Source organism: Orbicella franksi, chromosome 1 (genome assembly GCF_964199315.1).
Source record: "Orbicella franksi chromosome 1, jaOrbFran1.1, whole genome shotgun sequence".
Lineage (NCBI taxonomy): Eukaryota > Metazoa > Cnidaria > Anthozoa > Scleractinia > Merulinidae > Orbicella > Orbicella franksi.
In genome coordinates this window covers 16,225,871-16,246,586 of record NC_138145.1, presented here as the reverse complement: position 1 = coordinate 16,246,586, position 20,716 = coordinate 16,225,871, and the positions used below count along the sequence as shown (strand labels likewise).

Here is a 20,716-nt window from a genome sequence, read left to right as displayed (position 1 = left end):
ACTGAGGAGAATTACAGTGTAAGACTTAAGACAGAAGCACGAAAGTGCCAATAAAACAGACAAGTGTAAACGATTCTCATGAGTTTATCAACGCATCTTTCTTTCTGATATGATACACATTTTCACAATATAGCCTGAATATATTATAATAAAAAATCCGTCAAAAACTTCTGGCATCAAAATAACATCAAAAAACATAACCGACAAAACACATTTTAAAAATACGGCAGGCAAAAAATGAGTTTTTTTCAGCGATAAAATAAACATCAACATAAAAAAATAACAGCATTTACGTTGCTGAAAAAGAAACTTTAATTACAAAATGAATTTGCTAGTATTCGTATTCAGAGCAGCGCGACAATTTCGCGGAAGTAGCGGTCTGCTCTAATATATTACAAAAGCTGACGACGTTTCGTGATTGAGTACAAAAAACTACATACGCTGCGGGGATTATGTACACTATTTACATAAATACAAAAATAAACGGTGATTTACTCGTTTGTCTCTCGGCAATCCGCTTATTCCTCTGATGTGAATCTGAACCTGGTACGCACGTCAAGTTACCTGGTTTTAAGCGCGGAATATAAAATTAGAAAACGCATAGATGTATTGTGTCTGTAGAGAAAGGCTCCGCGTGATTCACATTTTTTCTCAGCTGAAGCAAACCATCAAATGGTCAGTTAACTTCGTCTCTGCCCGCAAGTAGAAGCTACACGTCAGTAGAAGTCGAGCTAAGCTTAAGAAGTCTCACTTCTGTGCGGTATTTCATGCTCGCTAGTTTCTAGCGTTGTATGAAGGACTGTTGCTCAGTTCAGAGCTCTAGATCAGTCGTTCGTCTTTCTCCAGCTGTGTCATGGAATAAGCTCCACCCTTGAACTCTTCATCGGACGGGTAGTACCTGCCGCTCATCTTACTCATTTGTTTCTTACGGTACAAGAACAGTAACACGGTCGCTATCAACGCCACCAGCAGTACAAATCCTATCGACAACCCGAGTTCCATTTGCTTGTTCTGCTTGCGTGCACTTGCCGTGGGTTCGTACACAATCGGTAACCTGCCTTCGCACAACACTCCTGTGTAGTCAGGCGCGCATGTGCAGCTATAACCTCCATCGTTGTCTACACACACGCCGCCATTTTGACATTCGTGTTCACCAGTTGCGCATTCATCTACGTTGATATCACAGCGAAATCCTTTGAAGCCGGTACCAGTACAGCTGCAGTAAAAACCATTAACGAGATCAACGCATCGGCCATTATGAATGCACGGGTCACTCGCGCATTCGTCAATGTTCACTTCGCAAGTTTTCCCATTATAACCCGCCACGCACGCGCACTGGTAAGAACCTTCGCTGTTTCGACACGTACCGCCGTTAAGACAAGGCGTCGACAATGTGATACATTCATTCACATCAAGTTCACAATAACTTCCGCTGTACCCAGACCCCGTGCAGTCACAGAAATACGATCCCACGGTATTGTTACAAGCGCCGTGAACGCAAGGAGTTGAGGCGCATTCATCGATGTCAAGTTCACATTGTGAACCGTTGAAACCAGTCCCTTCGCAGTCACAATGATAGCTGTTAACGGCATCAGAGCAAATCCCATCGTTTCGACAAGGAACTGGTGAACAATCATCTATGTTAATTTCACATCGTCTTCCGGTAAATCCGGGAACACAGCTACACGTGTAATTGTTGATTCCGTCATGGCAAGTAGCGCCATGCATACAAGGACTGGAATTACACTCGTCTATATTAATTTCACAGCTTTTTCCCGTATAACCTGCCAAACAACTGCAAGAAAAATCTCCGACAAGATCAGTGCATTTGGCTCCATTCTTGCAGGGATCCACAGCGCATTCGTCAATGTCCACGTCACAGTTTCTTCCCGCGTAACCAGTGGCACAAGTACAAGTATAATTTGCCAGGCCGTCCACACACGTGGCACCGTGTCTGCATGGATCGAACGCGCACTCATCTATGTCGGTGTCGCAGTTTTTCCCCGTGTAACCCGGTACGCAAGAACAGCTATAGCTTGCGATCAAGTCTGAACAAGTCCCGCTGTTTTTGCAGGGATTTGGAGAACACTCGTCTATATTGATGTCGCAATTCCTTCCTGTGAAACCCAAAACACACTGACAACTGTAGTTGGCTACCAAGTCAGTACAAGTTGCTCTGTTCTCACAAGGCCCAGAAGCGCACTCGTCAATGTCAACGCCACAGTTTCTACCAGCAAACCCCAATGGACACTGACAACTGTAATTGCCTATCAGATCAGAACACGTAGCGCCATTTAGACAAGGCTTAGAAAAACATTCGTTAATGTCTACTTCACACTCTTTACCAGTAAAACCCGTGACGCAATTACAGCTAAACGCTCCTATGAGATCAGTGCAAGTCCCTTGGTTCTTACATGGGCCAGATGCACATTCATCGAGTTCCACTTCACAGTTTCGTCCTGTGAATCCCAGCGAACAACTACAGCTATAGTTTCCTATCAGATCTGAGCAGGTAGCGTTGTTCAAGCACGGATCAGAGGAGCATTCATTGATATCAACTTCACAATTTCTACCGCTGTAACCCAAGATACAGCTGCAGGTGTAATTTCCAATCAGATCAGAACATGTGCCGTGATTTAAACAGGGTTTCGACGAACATTCATTAATGTCTGTTTCACAGTCTCTGCCGGTGTAACCCGAAATACAATAACAGCTATAATTTCCGACATGATCGTTGCAAGTACCATGATTCAAGCAGGGATTTGAAGAACATTCATCGACGTCTGTTTCGCAGTTTCTGCCACTAAAACCCGGAATGCAATTACAGCTGTAGTTTCCAACAAGATCAGAGCATGTACCATGATTTAAACATGGACGTGCAGAACATTCATCGATGTCCACTTCGCAGTTTCTGCCGGTGTAGCCAAAAATACAGATGCAGCTATAATTCCCAACAAGGTCACTGCATGTACCATGATTTAAACACGGTCCTGAAGAGCATTCGTCGATGTCCAATTCACAGTCTCTACCAGTGTAACCAGAAACACAGTTGCAGCTATAATTCCCAACAAGGTCGCTGCATGTACCATGATTTTTACAGGGACTCGAAGAACATTCGTCGATGTCCACTTCACAGTCTCTACCAGTGTAACCAGAAACACAGTTGCAGCTATAATTCCCGACAAGGTCACTGCATGTACCATGATTTTTACAGGGACTTGAAGAACATTCATTGATTTCTATTTCACAGTTTCTGCCGGTGTATCCTGAAACACAATTGCAGCTGTAGTTTCCAATTAGATCCCTGCATGTACCGTGACTTCCGCAGGGGTTTGCAGAACACTCATCGACATCTATTTCACAATTTCTACCAGTGAAACCCAAAACACATTGACAACTGTAGTTGGCTGTGAGGTCGGTACAAGTTGCATTGTTCCTGCAAGGCCCAGAAGAACATTCGTCAGTGTCAACTTCACAGTTTCTTCCACTAAAGCCAAGAGGGCAACTACAACTGTAGTTTCCTGTTAAATCAGAACAGGTTCCTTGGTTCCTGCACGGGTTTGGAGAACACTCATTTATGTTGACTTCACAATTTTTTCCTGTAAAACCAACTGAACAGTGACAGCTGTAGTTTCCAACTAGATCGGAACATGTAGCGTCGTTTAAGCATGGATTTGAAGAGCATTCGTTGATGTCTGTTCCACAATCTCGTCCTGTAAATCCTTGTAGGCATTTACAACTATAATTGGCAATCAGATCCTTGCAGCTACCTTGATTTAAACACGGGTTCGGAGAGCATTCATTAATGTTCGTCTCGCAGTTTCCACCGGAAAATCCCGGCAAGCATTGGCAACTATAGGCACCAGTTTTATCAACACATGTAGCGTTGTTTTGACACGGATTAGGATTACAATCATCAATATCTACGGTACAATTCCTGCCAGTATAACCCACAGTACATGAACAACTGTAGTCTCCATTGCCATCGCTACAAGTACCCTGATTCAAGCATGGATTCGGAGAGCATTGGTCGATGTCATCTTCACAGTTTCTCCCACTGTACCCTACGGGACAACTACAGGAGTAATTCCCCACAAGGTCAGAACACGTCCCTTGGTTTAAGCAAGGATTAGGAGAACACTCATCGATGTTAACTTCGCAGTTCTTCCCTGTATAACCTATTGAACAGTGACAGCTGTAGTTTGCAATTAAATCAGCGCATGTAGCGTTGTTTAAGCACGGGTTTGAAGAGCATTCGTCGACGTCGAGTTCACAATTCCTACCAGAGTAACCCGGAGCACAACTGCAGCTGTAGTTACCAACCAAATTAAGGCAGGTTGCATGGTTTCTGCACGGGTTCGAAGAACACTCGTCGATATTACTGTCACAGTTTCTACCAGTAAAACCCAGGGAACAACGACAACTGTAGTTCGCAATCAAATCAAGGCATGTTCCCTGGTTTAAACAAGGATTTGGTGAGCATTCATCCACGTTCACTTCACAGTCTCTGCCAGCAAAGCCCACAGGACACTGACAAGAGTAGTTGCCTGTTAGATCAGAACACGATCCGCTGTTTTTACAAGGATCGCTTGCACATTCATCGATATCAGTTTCGCAGTCTTTTCCGGTAAATCCCACAGCACAGTCACACCTGTAACCTCCTGATATTTCATGACATGTCGCACTGTTCTTGCACGGTGTGGACCGGCAATAAAATATCTTGTCCTTGCAATACCGACCCGTATATCCCTGGGCGCACGTGCACCTGAAACCGTCCGTGACATTAACACATGTTGCGCCATTCGTGCAGTTGTTTACTGTGCAGTCAGGAATGCGAATATCGCATTTGTCGCCCGTCCAACCAGAGTCACAAGTGCAGTTAAAACCATTCCAAGATGGCACGCAAACACTGTGGGCTGGGCAAGGGTTGGGTGAGCAGGTTGAGTTTCCTTGACAACCTACTGTGACGCGTTTCTTGGTGACGTTAAGGCCATCTTGAGAGTTGGGCGACAGATAATGAACACGGCGTGAGTTAAACTTGATATCCTTTATACAACCCTTGAAAGATTTTGGTGAAGTAAGTCCTACAATGAAAAATTTACAAGTTATTAATCTTTCTAAAGTAAGGGGGAATAAAGAATACAAGCCACCACTTATTAACACGATTCTGTTAGAATTGTAAATATAACTATTGATTTCCAGTGAACAATCCGTCAGTCTTTTTTGAATTTGTTTTTGGGTCGCTGAGTGCTGAACCAAATAACCAGTAGAAAGTTAAAGAAGTATATCACAGAACTGTCAGACGACATAACACGATACTATCTATAACCCGATAGCTCGAGTTTACTAAGTTTCCAAACAATGCCATAAAATAACTTTCAAAACGCTAAGGACAATAAAGTAAAACCCATGGCCATCAAGTTCAGGATGCAGGTTGAGTTTACCAATGAAAAAATCAAACAACACACAGACAACCAAAACCGATATAAATCGAATCCCAGTTTACCTTTGGCCTGTGATACACCAGCTGGGAATCCTCCAATATCAACAGAAACCACAGGCTCCTGGGCAGCATTAAACGCTGCGTCTGCTCCAGGTAGGTCTGCCTGTAAAGTGGTCGCTCCATCCAGCGTGAGAGTAATGTGCTTGTATCTTCGGGTCCAGGCCACGTGATGCCAGTCGCCATCGGACACGGGTGTATTGATCAACACCGCACTCGATCCTGAAATGCACGAAATTTGCTCTGAGTTGTAGCAAATTGGATTTAAGAATTGGAATTTTAGACAGTTCAATCGAACGAGTAAGTTCGTTATGTCCCGTCAGTGCGCATCGCTTTGTGTTTTAACAGGGCAACAATAAACACAAAAACCGACACTTGAATGATCAACTTGAATGTTAGACGCGATGCAGACTCGATAACCCTTGACAAGACCAGTGTCATTCTCGTCCCCAGCGGCCGCGCTCCTTTTGGTCAGCACCAAGAATCGCGACCTCTGGGAAGGTCCAATTTTCTGTGCATACGCAGAGTAATCGTTTCGTATTCTCAGCCAATCCATTCTCGTCCCCAGAGCCCACGATCCTTCTGGCCTGCGGCAGGGATCGAGAGCTCTAGGCTGGTCCAAGACCGGAAGTCCGCGATTCACGGACTTCCCGTCAAATCTGGCAAATCTGATTGGCTGAGAATACGAAACGAACACTCTGCGCATGCTCAGAAAATCGGGTCCGGCCAGAGCTCTCGATCCCTGCCGCAGGCCAGAAGGATCGTGGGCTCTGGGGACGAGAATGCAGCCAATCAGATTTGTCAGACTTGACTCTGAGCATGCGCAGAGTGACGGGAAGTCTGTAAATCGCGGACTTCTGGTGTTACCTTCCCAGAGGTCGCGATTCTTGGTGCTAACCAAAAGGAGCGCGGCATCTGGGGACGAAAATGGACCAGTTTAAAATTTGCATTGAGAGTTTATAGAGAATGAGAAGTTTTAATACTGGCATAAAATCCTTTCGTATGCGTTGAAAAACAAGCGTGAAGAAGGTCGAAATATATTCAAAAATCCGCGAGTAAGAAACGCGAATTTTACTTATGGTTGAAACAAGAAACATACCTGAGCCAAGGTCAGCGGAAAATCTAGCTTGACCGGAAGTGACATCAAGAAGAAGAAATTCTAAATTTCCTCCCCCAGGCTTTCGCCCGGCGTACATAAGCAGAGCATGTGTTTCGTGAGTCCTGAACGATAGAGATCCACTCTGACCGAAGCTCCAATGTGACGAGTTCAGTGAAAGCTCAACATTGCTGTCATTCGATAAAAATGACGTCTCAGAAACTGCAAGAGAGGAACACCATACAGCTCATCAAATAGTTGCATCGCAGAATGCACTGTTAGAAAATGTTTTAAGTATCCTGAAATGGCTAGAACGTGTCGTAACGGCCAATAAAGAGAGAGTTATCTATTATAATAATCCTTTTCCCAATGTCTTGACTGTTTTCAAAAGATCAATTTTGTACACCCATTGTTCCCCCTTGGTTAAAAAAACACAATTAAACAATCCTTTTTCTATTTAAGACAATTTCCTTACCATTTTGACACTGGCTGCCAACAAAATCATTCAAGCAACGACACTCGAACCCAGTCCACGTAGCATCGCACTTTCCTTCATTGGCACAAGGGCTTGGTGCACAGTTTTCGTCTTTCTTGCAGCTCGATTTCGGCAAAAGAAATCCTCCACTTTTTTGTGCAGTTTCGAACGTAATTTCTTCCTCATTTATTGTAACACTTCTTGAACAACCACTAAACGTTACAAATTTGTTGTTTAGAGTAATCCCCAAAACTGAAAACTGATTCAGAAGTCCTCCCATGTATAAATTATCATCAAGATCCGTGATGGCCTGGGAACCTCTTGGCGGTGTTAGGACAGTTTGAAATGTGTCTACGCTAATCGTGACATTGCCGGAAGTGACGTTGACGTGCACTTTGTGCCATCTACCATCAGAAAAGTTCTGGCCAATAACATCGCTGCTTCTTTCGAAGAAAGACTTCGCGTATGCTGCTATTAAACGTCCCTGGTCCAAGGCCAGACCAAAATCCCCTTGCGATGACTGAAATTGAAGTTAGACATCAGTTAAGTATAGATTAGCCCTACTGGTCTCTATACACTTCTTACAAGGTCAAAAGTGGGAGATTCCTACAGCTATTCGATTTTTCCCCCAAATGACTCTGTACAGTACTAGCGAGCTCAGAAATTCTTCGCTATACTCGCAAACTAGTTCTTTCGCGTTGACCACTAAACTTCACTGCCGTCAAAGTGTGTTCGGAAGCTGTACCGAAAACAAGAGCCTGTTACCCATCTTCTACTGATGAGAAATTGTATTCGTATGAGATTTCTGCCAAATACTTGTGGAATCAATGAAATCGTATATTGAGCTGAGATAACCTCGGCTTGGTGATTAGTTCCGAATCTCTCGTAACCCGCATACCATGCATTTGACCTTTTTCCGATATTCTAAGAGGACAGTTGATATCGACTGTCATTTTTTAGCAAAGTTCAACGCTAACACGTTCTTTAAATATAAAAGTCTAAAACATTTAAAAGATTTTTTTTTTTTGGACCACGTTCTGGCGTTACTTCACGTCATTATCAAGTCAAAAGAAGAAATGACAACTGGAAAAATATAATATAACAAAACAATAGAGAGAATTTTTGTTCCCCACTGGGTACAATTCCCAAAGGTGAAATGAATTCGAACAAGTATTGATTGTCGTTGGAGGCGCGGTGGCCTCATGGTTAGTGCGCTCGTCTCCGGATCGAGCGGTCCGGGTTCGAGCCCTGGCCGGGGACATTGTGTTGTGTTCTTAGGCAAGACACTTTACTCTCACAGTGCCTCTCTCCACCCAGGTGTATAAATGGGTACCGACGAACTTAATGCTGGGGGTAATCCTGCGATGAACTAGCATCCCATCCAGGGGGGAGTAGAAATACTCCTAGTCGCTTCATGCTACAGAAACCGGGATAAGCTCCGGCCTGATGGGCCACTTGGCTCGCTTGCAGACTTTTTTACCTTTATTGATTGTCGTTACGTTAAAGAAGACATACCCCTGTAAACGCCAGCACTCCGCTAGGCAGTGTGGGATCAATTGAAAACTCCAAAGAAAACGATGTAATGTTAGCGGCAGCAAATTTAAGACCAGAATTACCATCGCTATCAAACGTGGCTGTGATTTGATGCTCGCAGAAAGAGCCCACGAATCCTTGGGGACAGCGACAACTGAACTGGCTCCACTCATCTACACATGCGCCGCCATGCCTGCATCCATGGTTACTACAGACATCCTGTCTCTGGCACCCGGTGGAGACTAGGTACGATTGAGCAAAAACACCCTGTAGACCGGTATCCACATTGTTGTATAGAAAGTCCTAAAAAAAAAAAAAGAACGAATGCAAACAATGTGAGTTGATCAACTCGGCGCATTGTGAAGACAAAATGCAAGTTAAGAAGCATCTCTACTTGACTATTTCTAAGGGCCACCGAGGGCATAAATACCTTGATACATCCCACAAACGAGCCATCAGTTGCAAGCTGCTGTTTTATCTGCGGGACCAACTTTCTCAGGCCTCCAAAGTAAGGCAGGCCAGAAAACTGTGAGCTACCATCACTGGTTGTACTGACGGTGACTGAGGGGCACGCAGCACCACAAATGTCCTTGTCCGTAAATAAAGTGGCCTGGGAACCAGATATCTGAACAGTTATCTGGTGCCAGGCCCCGTCGTTCAGACTGCTTCCTAACTTGGATGTTGCCGTGTCCAGGCCAGTGTTGAACGACAGACGAATTGAACCGTTTGTTAGCTCTAGGATCACGTGGTCTGGGTGCTCCTTTGCGAGGTCCTGGAAGAAACAAAAAAGAAACAAATTTAGTTATAATTAATCAAATCCAAGGAGAAGGCGACGGAGACGTGTACAAAATGTCGTCTTCAGCACCTATAGAGACAACCTTACGAGTGGGTAATTTTGATAGCAATAAGATAAAAGGGTGATCAGTTTAACAATTTGACGTCAGTTTTTTATGCGTCTGTCCTCTTATTGATGATGAATTGCGTCATAACACTGTCAAAGTGGCTGTGGAACCACAAGCCCCAGGCGAGTGGTTCCACAGTAAACTTTGACAATGTTATGACGAAATTTATCATCAATAAGAGGACAGACGCATAAAAAACTGACGTCAATTTGTTTTTAACAATAACAAGACCCCAAAATGGTCAAATGCCGGGAATAAATGAGGGGAAAAGACGCCGTAAACTTGCCGTAAACAAAGACAAGTGAATTTTATTCAAAATGACGCGAACATTGTCGATAGCTCTTCTCACTTTTTCATTGGCTACTTAAAAAAGTCCATAAAATCTCATTGGTTTATAAGTTGAAAGTTTGACAGCTGAGAGTTGAACTTGAGAGCTTGCATAAATTAAAATTTTAACCGTCTGTACTCTTCTTGATGATAAAAATGAACCAATCAGCGGGCGAGAAATCAGGCAGTTATTGTAAAACCGTTATTTACTTACTCCTCCCTGGTAGAATAAGAGTCCATCCGGCAGAGTTGTGCGGAATCTAAATGAGAACACCTCCGATGGGAACAATCGAAAATTCAAGGCAGGAAGGTATGATCCACGTTGAAAACTAACAGAAAACAGCACTTCACAAATTCTTCCTCGATATCCCTCAGCACACTGACATAGGTAACTATCAACATTATTCACACACGTGCCACCATTTCTACACGGATTGGAGGAGCATTCGTCAATGTCAATGTCACAGGTCAAACCGGTATAACCCGGTTTACATAAGCAGCTAAACCCATTTCCACCGAGCTGGCACGTTCCTCCGTTCTTGCACGGCTGCGCAGAGCAGTCACTTAGTGGAACCTCGCAGTTTTTTCCAGAAAAGCTCGCAGTGCAAGTACACCTGTAGCCATTCACTAAATCCTCGCAGGTGCCTTGGTTCTGGCAAGGATCGTCAAGACATTCGTCCACGTGCTTATCACAATGTGCACCCGTGAATCCTGCTAAGCAAGTGCAGTTATAGCCACCGGGCGTGTTGTGGCACGAGCCCAGCTTTCCACATGGTGACGAGCGACATTCATCCACATCAATATTGCAATAAGAACCGGTCCAACCGGTTGGGCACGTGCAGTTTGAACTGTTGCCATGCAGGCTACACGTGCCATTGTTTTGACAAGGATTGGGCTGGCATGAAGAACTACTAAATTCACAGTGGAGACCTGCAGGGAGAGGAAAGGATGATACAAGGTACAAGTATCCGTCATTACAGGATTATCTAACTGAAAAAAAAAAAAAAAAAGGGCTGTGTGCAAAATTACTTTGCACGGGGCTTCCTAAATCCTAATCAGTTGCCCAAAAACAAAAACTATCAAAGAAGTTACTAACTCACGTTCAAAACCGCTGCAAAAATATATTTCAACAAACAACTGTTTATTGCAACAACAAGGCGACATGTAAAAGACCTACATGGACCCCGCGATGTTTTAACCTCAGTTCACAGGAACTCGAACATTTTCTCAAAACTAACTAATTTGCATGGTGGATGACAACTTTTCGGGCCTACCCAAAAGCAAAACTTACCCTGAAATCCTGTTGGACAAGAGCATGTGTACCCAACTAGACCAACACTCTCTATACATGTACCACCATTTTGGCACGGGTTTGACAGACACTCGATGATGTTGGCTTCACACTGATTGCCGATAAAACCAGCAGGACAGTCACATGTGAAGCCGTTCAGTTTGTCCTTACATGTGCCGCCATTGAAACAAGGTTGTGAGGCACACTCATCTGTGTCATTTTCACAAAGGTGTCCTTCAAATCCTGCAGCACATGTGCAGGAAAAGTTCCCTGGAATGTTAAAGCCACACAATTAAAATACATAAATAAATATTACACGTGGCTGAAACAATGTATTTTATTAATTCTACATCTGATCTTGAGTCTCGTGATAATGTCAACAAGCACTCAGATAGCAGACGCTTTTCTAGCTTATTCAGTTACCTTTCTAGTCACTGTGGCTGGTGTTTACTTACTTTTCTTTACTTCACACAACACATCATGCCGGTGTACAAATTAAGGCAGCTAATGTGGTTGTTAATTGACAATTGAAGAATCTTCTCACGGAAGGTGCAAGTTTTACATGAACCGATTGACGTTGGAATCCCAATATTAATAAATAAATTCCCACTACTGTTCTACCATAATTAACGGAATGAAGTAGAATTAACAAAAGCTAGTGTCAATAAGAACTACCTTTAACCTGTGAGAATATTCTTGTTAGCTAGTCTTAGTCAAGTCCCCAAGGGTTCATTAACATTTTCAGCAGGAGGACAATTGGTTTTCACAGCCAGGCAAAACTATTTGAACAGTGAACTTCTAATGTAAAAACATAATTTTGTAATTGTTCAGTTCCAGAAAATATCCATACTCCCCCCACAGAAGGGATTGGAATTTCCTGGGGGGGGGGGGTGGGGGGTTCTGTAAGACCAAGAAACTTAAAGAAATGCATGAAGCTCAATTGAAATTTCCAGAGGGGTGGGGGGGGGGGGGGGGGGGACTAGATCTTGATTGACTGGCCAGCCTAGACTAGCACTAGCTAACTGCAGGCCAGTCTAACTGTAAAAATGTAAATCAATTAATGACAATGAACATTAAAGATTATAAAAAAAATTTCCTTTAGGTGGCCAAACCAGGTGGGCAAAATCATCCTCACAACCAGTCAATTTGCCTGGTGCCTGGCCCTTAAGGTCATCCCTCACATTTGCATTGTGCATCCTTACTGCGCATAATTTATGGTGTCATTAGCGTGCACTTGTGCACGCGCAAATTGAAAACATGACGGATTTGCCTTGATATTGAGCTCTGTCAGTTGAAAAATGGCTCTAGCTCACCAACGAGCATGTGCACCCCAATTTTTTTTCCAGTCGTTGTAATCAACTAATCATAAGCTTTGCTATTGCTGAAAATTGAATAAATAAGAAAAATAGCAAATACACTGTGGTCTTTTCTATTTTGCAGTTGGTAACCACGTCAAGAAATTTGGTTCAAATTTTTAATCGAGGATTTAGCTTTCTGTCTGAATCAAACTTAAACGTTTATTTGTGGTCCGACACAATGTATTGACCGTAGTTTAATGCATGTTCTTATGAGTCCGTGCTTACAAAGATGTTACAATTGAAGGGGTGAGTGCAAAACCATGCTAAGTGACGATTTGGGTGAAAAAAAAAATTTTCGCGAAAGGGCTTGAATTTTTGCATGCGGTCTTCAATGTAATAGAAAAACGTGGTCCTGTATTTTTGTCGCTGGTTTTTGCTTCGTTTATAAAGACGCCGCTAGGAAAACCGAGTGGTTTTTCTGCATACGCAATATCTCGAAAATGAAGCGAAGCTTAGCGGAAAAACTACGGGACATTGTTAAACATACCTAAACAAAACTGTATGGGAAATTTGGAGTGTTTTCGACAAAGTTCACTTTTGATTAAAATGCCTAGCGCCCTTTTCCCGCCGAGGTCTTCAAATAAACGAAGCCGGGCCTTTGTTATGATAAACAGAGCCGACCCTTTGTTATAATAGTCAAGCCAAGCCTTTGTTATAAGTCGAAGTCTCGCCTCGGTTTATTATAACAAAGGATCGGCCCGCCGCGACCGCAAGGACCTTGATTTTATTTAGAAACCAGCAAAATGTCAATTTCACGCAACTTATATAAGTTCAAATTTATTGATTTCAGGTCAAAAGTGGTTAAAACGTTGACTCATGTTAACGCGCGACGGCAAGGATGTTGATTTCTCTTAGAGAGCAGCAAAATGTCAATTTCACGCAACGTAAAAGCTCAAAAATGTCGATTTCAGGTCAAAAAAGGTTTAAATGTTGATTTCATGTTAACCCGTGACGGGAAGGTTGTTGATTTCACTTAGAAAACAGCAAAATGCTGATTTCACGCAACGTATAAGCTCAAAAATGTTGATTTCAGGTCTAAATAGGTCAAAATGCTGATTTCACGTTAACGCGTGACGGCAAGGATGTTGATTTCACTTAGAAAACAGCAAAATGTTAATTTCACACAACGTATAAGCTCAAAAATGTTGATTTCAGGTTGAAATAGGTAAAATATGGCGGCCGGAAAATAGTGTTAACATCTGGAACTTACTTTGGTTATCTGGGACAATGACTATCTGCACTGAACAAATAAACATCAAATAAGCACTTTTCCAAATACAGCAACGTCTTAAATGGCTAAAAATCACGAGATAAATACATATTTTTCGACAAACGCGATCGTAGCTTTATGTCACGCACCGCCTAACAGTTTAACAAATTAACCCTTCTGCGCAACGTACGGGTCTCCAGACATCTGCATGTCCGCTGATCCCAGAAGTTCAAAACACTACAAATCATGCCGATATGAAATAAAATCAAAGCAACCTGGATCACAGATCTATGTTACAATCGATCGCTACTTGTTGGCCATTATTATCTTTAAATGAAAAAAGCCGAAACAATCTAGTTACCAGTTCGAGAAACGCGAGCAGAACGTGATCGCAATGCATGCCGGGAAGGCTCTTTACACCTCGTGCGCGGGAAAACATGGCGGTCGATACAAGACAAATTTTATCACTCAAAAACCAGTTCTCGCTTTCCAAACTTTGACACTAGCAACACTTGGCAAATGGGCCACAACTCACGAGAGGGTATTTTTCTTGGGCAAGAACTGCTCTTGGACTTTGCTGCCTGGCTCGATCTGACTTCGAACGCCGATAACACGATTACGGTATATCAGCTACCTTCGAAGTTTCAGAACACATTTTGATTCTTTAAAACGTGCTGATGACTTACGGGTTTATCGAGGCTTTATGATGCCTCTCAACCACCAGGCAGGCACACAAGGTACTTTAACACAATGCTTAAGATATTAGTTGACAGAGCTCTAATGCGGCACATCTCTTTTTAGTTCGATGGTATTTCGTTTACCGCTCGATCGATTCACGTGTTGTGCTCACGTCACAATAGCCGATGTAAACAATCTGTTCCCAGATTTCCGCTCTATATATGCTGTGAGATTTGATTTTGACTTCATACACTATAAACAGTCTGCCTGTTTCCTGTTCAACAAATAAACTCCTAAAGACATGGCTAGGAAAAGCCAAGTATTTTTGCATACGTTATAACTCGAAAACGAAGCAAAAACCGGCGACAAAAATACAGGGCCGCGTTTTTCTATTACATTGAAGACCACATGCAAAAATTCAAGCCCTTTCGCGAAAATTTTTTTTTTCACCCAAATCGTCACTTAGCATGGTTTTGCACTCACCCCTTCAATTACTGGGAATGTGTTCTTATAATAAGCATTAAATAATGCAAAAATGGGGTATTTTCAATGCCTCACTGCTCCTTAATGAGCATGGGCACCCCCCTTTTTTATTTCAAAATTGCAGTTATCATATGACAAATATTCAGTGGACAAAGTTTGAACAAAAATCTATTGTCACTTTTATTTCAGAGGAATTACCTTAATGAAACCCCGGGGTCCCTGGTGATGGTGAAGAAAACTGTTTGTTGTTTTAAGTTTAGTTTGAGGCACATTTGATCAACCATAGCTAAACGATGACTTTCAAGTATAAATGTATTTTATGAAACTGTAGTACAGCTTTACAATACAGCAGCATTTTACACACGATATCAGAACATTAGGTTTTAGCTGACTCTTGGTAGATGTACAGAGCTAGCCCATTATGGAATAAGGCTTTGCAATATGCATGCCATGACACTCAAAAGCTCACCTTGAAAGTTGTTGCATGTTGCACCATTTAAACAAGGTTGGCCAGAGCAGTAATCAATGTTAACATTACACCGTTGACCAGTTGTTCCAACAGGACAAACACATTGATAACTGTTAATTCCATCAACACATTGTTCAAACTGTTGACAAGGGTTTACCGAGCAATCATCAATGTTCTGTTCACAGTTTAGCCCAGTGAAGCCAGTGACACATGTGCAGTTATAACTGAAAGGAATTTAATTTCTAATGAGAAGTAAAGACAAAATTATTGCACAAATGTGTTTTAGTTTTTAAATGTTTGCATAACTTAGTTCCTCAGTATTTAAGTAACTATTTCATTAGGAACTACAATGTACATGGTTACAACACTCGAAGGAAGGCTGACCTCCATCTACCCAAACCCAAACTTAGCCTTGGCAAACGTACTTTTAGATTTTCTGGCACAGCCCTTTTTAATTCACTACCTTGTAAAATCCAACAAGCTGTATCACTCTCCTCTTTTAAAAATCTTGTCAAAGCCTATTTTATTTATAGCACCTAATTTATGATATCTATTTTTTTCCCTACCAGTTCATGCTTGTAACTGGTTTCAATTTTTTAAACTCTTTTTATATAACTATTTCAACTACTAGACGTTAGTTTTTTTTTTAACTCTATTTTTATAACTATTTTATACTATTAGACATTTTATATTTTTAGAAATTGTATTTAGCAGGGCCCCTCTGGATACCAGCCACTGTGCTGAATGGGCCACCCTGCATAAATAAAGTTTTACCTACCTACCTACCGTAAGTTGAAGGTTTCACACCCAATTAAGTTTTCAAGTTCACACTGAGAAGTCAACTGAGTTTGCCCCAGCATTCACTCTTGAAATCGCACTCAGACTGAGAAATAGTCTGTGTTTGCACTCTCCAGTCATCCAATAGCTTATAAATTGGAGTCTGGTGAACTTAATTACAATCTATAACAATCAACAGATTTAACTTGCATGAAAATACACTAAGTCGATGACCTCCAAAAAAGAGTGGCAGTCACACTTGGATAGTGCAAACTGGATTGGGTGAGAAACCTCCTACCCCTAAAGAAGAGACAGATTGCAATAACTCTACATGTCTTGCTGAAGATGGCTAAAAGTAAAAGCAATTTATTAATGGCTTCAATGAGATTTAAAGCCATGACCCCGGGGCCACTAGTACGATGCATGATGCTCTAGTTACAGATGGAAAACAACGTACATCATATACCTACTGTAGTATCCCAGGCATGCAATGCATGCATAGGGCTCAAAGCAAGGTTGTCACCAAGTTCAAGTATTTGTCAAAGTAGGCAGCTGATTTTGCAAACTTTTCATAAGAATATTGGAATAACAACCTAGCAGAGTAGCCAGGTGAGACCATGTAAGTAAACAGTTTTTTGGGTTTTTTTTTTGCCAACCCAGCTTAAAGTGCAAGAAGCCACACCATGCATGCAAGTTTGTAGACTACATGTACATCTCTTTGCCCACATTCCTGACCTATGATATTTGGTAACCAATACACCAGTAATGCTCATTGCTTACCCCAAGATATTTTCCACACAAGTTGCACCATTCTGACAAGGGCTGCCATCACACTTTGTAACTGTTACATTACAGTAAGGTCCAGAAAAACCAGGTGTGCACTGACAGCTATAACCATCAATGCCGTCAACACAAGTACCACCATTATGACAGGGAAGAGCTGTCTGGTTACACTCATTTATGTTTGTCTCACAATGGATTCCTAAGAAAATAAAACAACAATAAATTAACTTGAAACCATTAGAAACATAACTGGGCAGGAGAAGGGGGTGAGAGTAGGGGTGCATTTGGCCTAAAATTCCCCTGTAACCCATTTTTAATTAATGATCCTGGGATGAGTCACCTGTACTGAATGTATAAAAAATAAAATCAAAAATAAATTTTACAATATTTAGAGAAGAAGCCTCATCAGCCTTAGCTGGCTTTATACAGGTCCTCTATCCCAGTCAAATTGGAATTTGGAGATTTTGGTTTTTGTGGAGATAGACTAAGAGAGGAAAACCGGAGAACCCAGAGGAAAGGCTTGGAGCAAAGCAAGAACCAACAACAAACTCACCCCACATATGGTACTGGGTCAGAATCGAACACAGGCCACATTGGTGGGAGGTGAGTGCTCTCATCACTGTGCTATCTTCCTGCTCCCCAGCCAATGACTGACCCAAGGACACAACACAACACAACAACCACATCGAAGGACTCAGGACAAGGGGTTTCAGATTACAAGTATCACTTTCATTTGCGTTGAAAAAAATAGTAACAATGAAGGAGTTTGGAGTTGCAATATTGATATTTTCAAAAGAATTACCATTACTCACCAGTAAATCCAGCATGACAAATACACTTATAACCTCCAGTCTGAAATCTTTGACACACAGCATTGTTCTGACACAGGTTAAAATGACAAATGTTTATCACAGCCTCGCATCTCTTCCCTGAATGTGATTCAAAGGGATGGTGTAAAAGAAGAAGCACGATCAAAACAAAATCATTCAGACACAATGTAACATTAAATAATTAAACACAAAATTGAGGTTACTAGCTCTGCTGCAAACATACACTGATCACTTGACATATTATACAGGCAGTGCACATGAAAAACTTGATCGGAGGAAGAGAAGGAATGCTAGAACGTTCTGTCCTTTGGTTGCCCAACTGGCAAGTGAAGTTTATTGGGGAAGGTTTATGATGATCGGACATTCAAATCACAGATTCTGATGTACTTTTAGTGTGCTTAAAGAGATGATGTTATCTGGAGCCTTACAGTAAGAATGACTTTCAGGCTGCCCAGTACCTTAAGGAGTGTAATTCTTATTATTCCTTGCCCGAAATTTGTTTTCTTTGTGTTCCAACTATTAGTGGTATTGGGAAATTCTCTGAAAATTTTTTGACTGTTTCTAAAGGTGAGCGCAATTTGAAAGAATTTTCAAATATCACAAAATATGTAAATCTTTAATTGCTATTATGAACTTACATGCACATATGATTACCCATATGATATATTAATAACAGGACTGAGAAAATTACAAATGTACAGGTCTGTATCAATTTGCATGGAAGTGCAAACAAAAAATCAAATTGGCCTGTTTTTAGCTGAATACAATAAAGACATACAGTAAAACAATTCATATTAAATAACAAAATAAATAAAAATAGAGATGGTATGGGATGGAAAGGAAACAGATCATTTTCTTTCTTTCTTTTCACCCTTCCTTTCCCTCTTCCATCATTTCCCATTCTTCCATTTTTATTTCCTGCTTAGCTTTCGTCCTTTCTTTTATCTTGCCTCTCACCCATCTTTTTCCCTATATTCCTTCCAACCCTTCTCTTTTGATTCAGCATTTAGAATTAGGATACAACACTAAATATGAGAAATCTCTTTGCTGGCACAGTGTATTATATGGTCATATATGATGTTGCTCTCAGGAACTGATTGGAACTGACTGTATGGCTTGTGACTTATTGCTTTTAAAATAACCATGTCATTAATATTGGCAGCGTGTTGATATAGTCTTACCTGTGAACCCAGAGGGGCAGTGACAGGTGTAGTTATTACCTCCACTCTCAGTGCAGGTTCCATTAAAGTAACATGGATTGGACGTACACTGCTGACCAGCTACAGTACACAAACCTGCAGAATTGTGTATAAAATAGTTTAAATATTTTCTCATTATATGACCTGTGATGACCCAATACTGTACATCCATTTAGTTCTGACAAATCAGTTCTTTACATGTCTGATTTGTTTGTTAGCATGACTTGCTCTTAACTTCTTACATCTTTGATAGTAAGTAGCCTTCATTGCAGGCATAAACAGGGAGGGGGTAGGGAAGAAAAAATGCAAGGAAGAAGGGGACACAACCTAGGATCACATATGCATGTGTATGCCCATGGTAGGGAAAGGGTTATTTTAAAGGTCCACGGACATCTTGAGTCACCAAGCAACTTTAATGATGAAAACTACGGACCCAATCAATTCTAACAGGATTCCTTCCTAAACTTTCAGTATTCTTGAACATGCTTGTTGCGCTTGCCTCAACTCAGAGCTGTAGCACAAGAGAGAGGTGGGGACAGCCGTAAGGTGCAAATTACAAGGATTCAGCCAGGCTGAAATTATGAACTGCAAAACCTATGGAACCTTGCAATTACAAGCCCCATCACAACAAAAGATATTGCCAGTCCCTTGGCATTTCGTTACATCAGGCTTGCACTGCATTACAAACTTAGTACATAATTTGATGCCTTTGATTAGGGGTTGCTGGGGAACTTTACGGTATTAATTTGATATATGGTGTAAAACATTTCATCTATTAAATAATTAACTAATTGAGTCGGATAAAAAACTTAAACATACCAGCAGTGATAACAACCAAGAAGATCCACAGAAAGTCAGACATTATAATCTTGTCTTTGATCATCTATCCATTTAGAATCTTTGCATTTAAATTCCACAACAGTTACATATAGTTTGGAAGGTCACATTCGCGTCGTTTTGAATGGCTGACTATAATGGAAACATCCTCTAGATACCCTGACATAACAGGAAGAAGAATTAGGAACACACACTATCTCATGGACGTATGCACGCGCGCGATGAATTACAGGGTGACAAATAGCAGCACAAAATCATGCAAGAAGAACGTAATCTCGCGCAGACTTGCGTTCATAGATTTTTTTCTTCTGTATTTCAGGGGCCGTTCCTCAAGGTATTTAGGACACCTTGTGTGGAACTTAATAAATTCAAAATGCGGTTAACTTACCTGTTTGTTCTCAGCTAGCTACAAACACTTTGAAATATAAGCTTACTCTCCATTAATAGAGATACGCTTAACTAATAGACTCTGATACTGTGTTACAGTTATAAAGCGACACCAGGAAACTTTTAGTAAAGCTATATTCAGTTTCATCAATTCATTTCATCATTCAGTTTCATCAATTCATCAGACAGAAAGCGTCTTAACCCGGCTTTGATTCCGTTGAAAAAGTCACTCAAACAAGAATAGAATCGAACATCTTCCTGACACTTACCTCGCTAAAATCCACACGACCGAAACCAATCGCACCCGATCGTACCGCAATCCATGCTGAAGCGAACAACGGCGAAATGTGTCACTGTGAAGTTTCCCAAATTCAAATTTATCGTGTGCAATACTCGGTCGAACAGCTGCCTCGAGAGTTTTCAACCAAATTGCCTCAATATTCGACAACTCGATTTTGTATGCAAACTTTCAGCGAGTTTCTATGCCAGCACAAGATCGAGCTAGATCGAGGCTATTTCATCGTTATTTCTGGAACACCTGACCACCAATCAGAAACTATCATGGAGACCCGCTTCCGTGT

General features: G+C 41.5%; 1 protein-coding gene across 1 annotated transcript; it reads right to left on the bottom strand.

The window, feature by feature from the left end:
* Window positions 1-68: 68 nt before the first annotated feature.
* On the bottom strand, window positions 69-19,815 carry LOC145492936 (uncharacterized). The gene is made up of 13 exons (XM_081472316.1): window positions 19,731-19,815; window positions 18,894-19,007; window positions 17,695-17,811; window positions 16,880-17,081; window positions 15,323-15,546; window positions 11,125-11,394; window positions 10,048-10,763; window positions 9,035-9,376; window positions 8,587-8,907; window positions 7,072-7,591; window positions 6,600-6,818; window positions 5,507-5,722; window positions 69-5,084 (listed from the first exon to the last, which is right to left on the bottom strand). The coding sequence occupies exons 1-13, from the start codon at window positions 19,792-19,794 to the stop codon at window positions 820-822; spliced, it is 7,590 nt and encodes a 2,529-aa protein (XP_081328442.1). The 5' UTR covers window positions 19,795-19,815; the 3' UTR covers window positions 69-819.
* Between the last annotated feature and the right edge of the window lie 901 nt (window positions 19,816-20,716).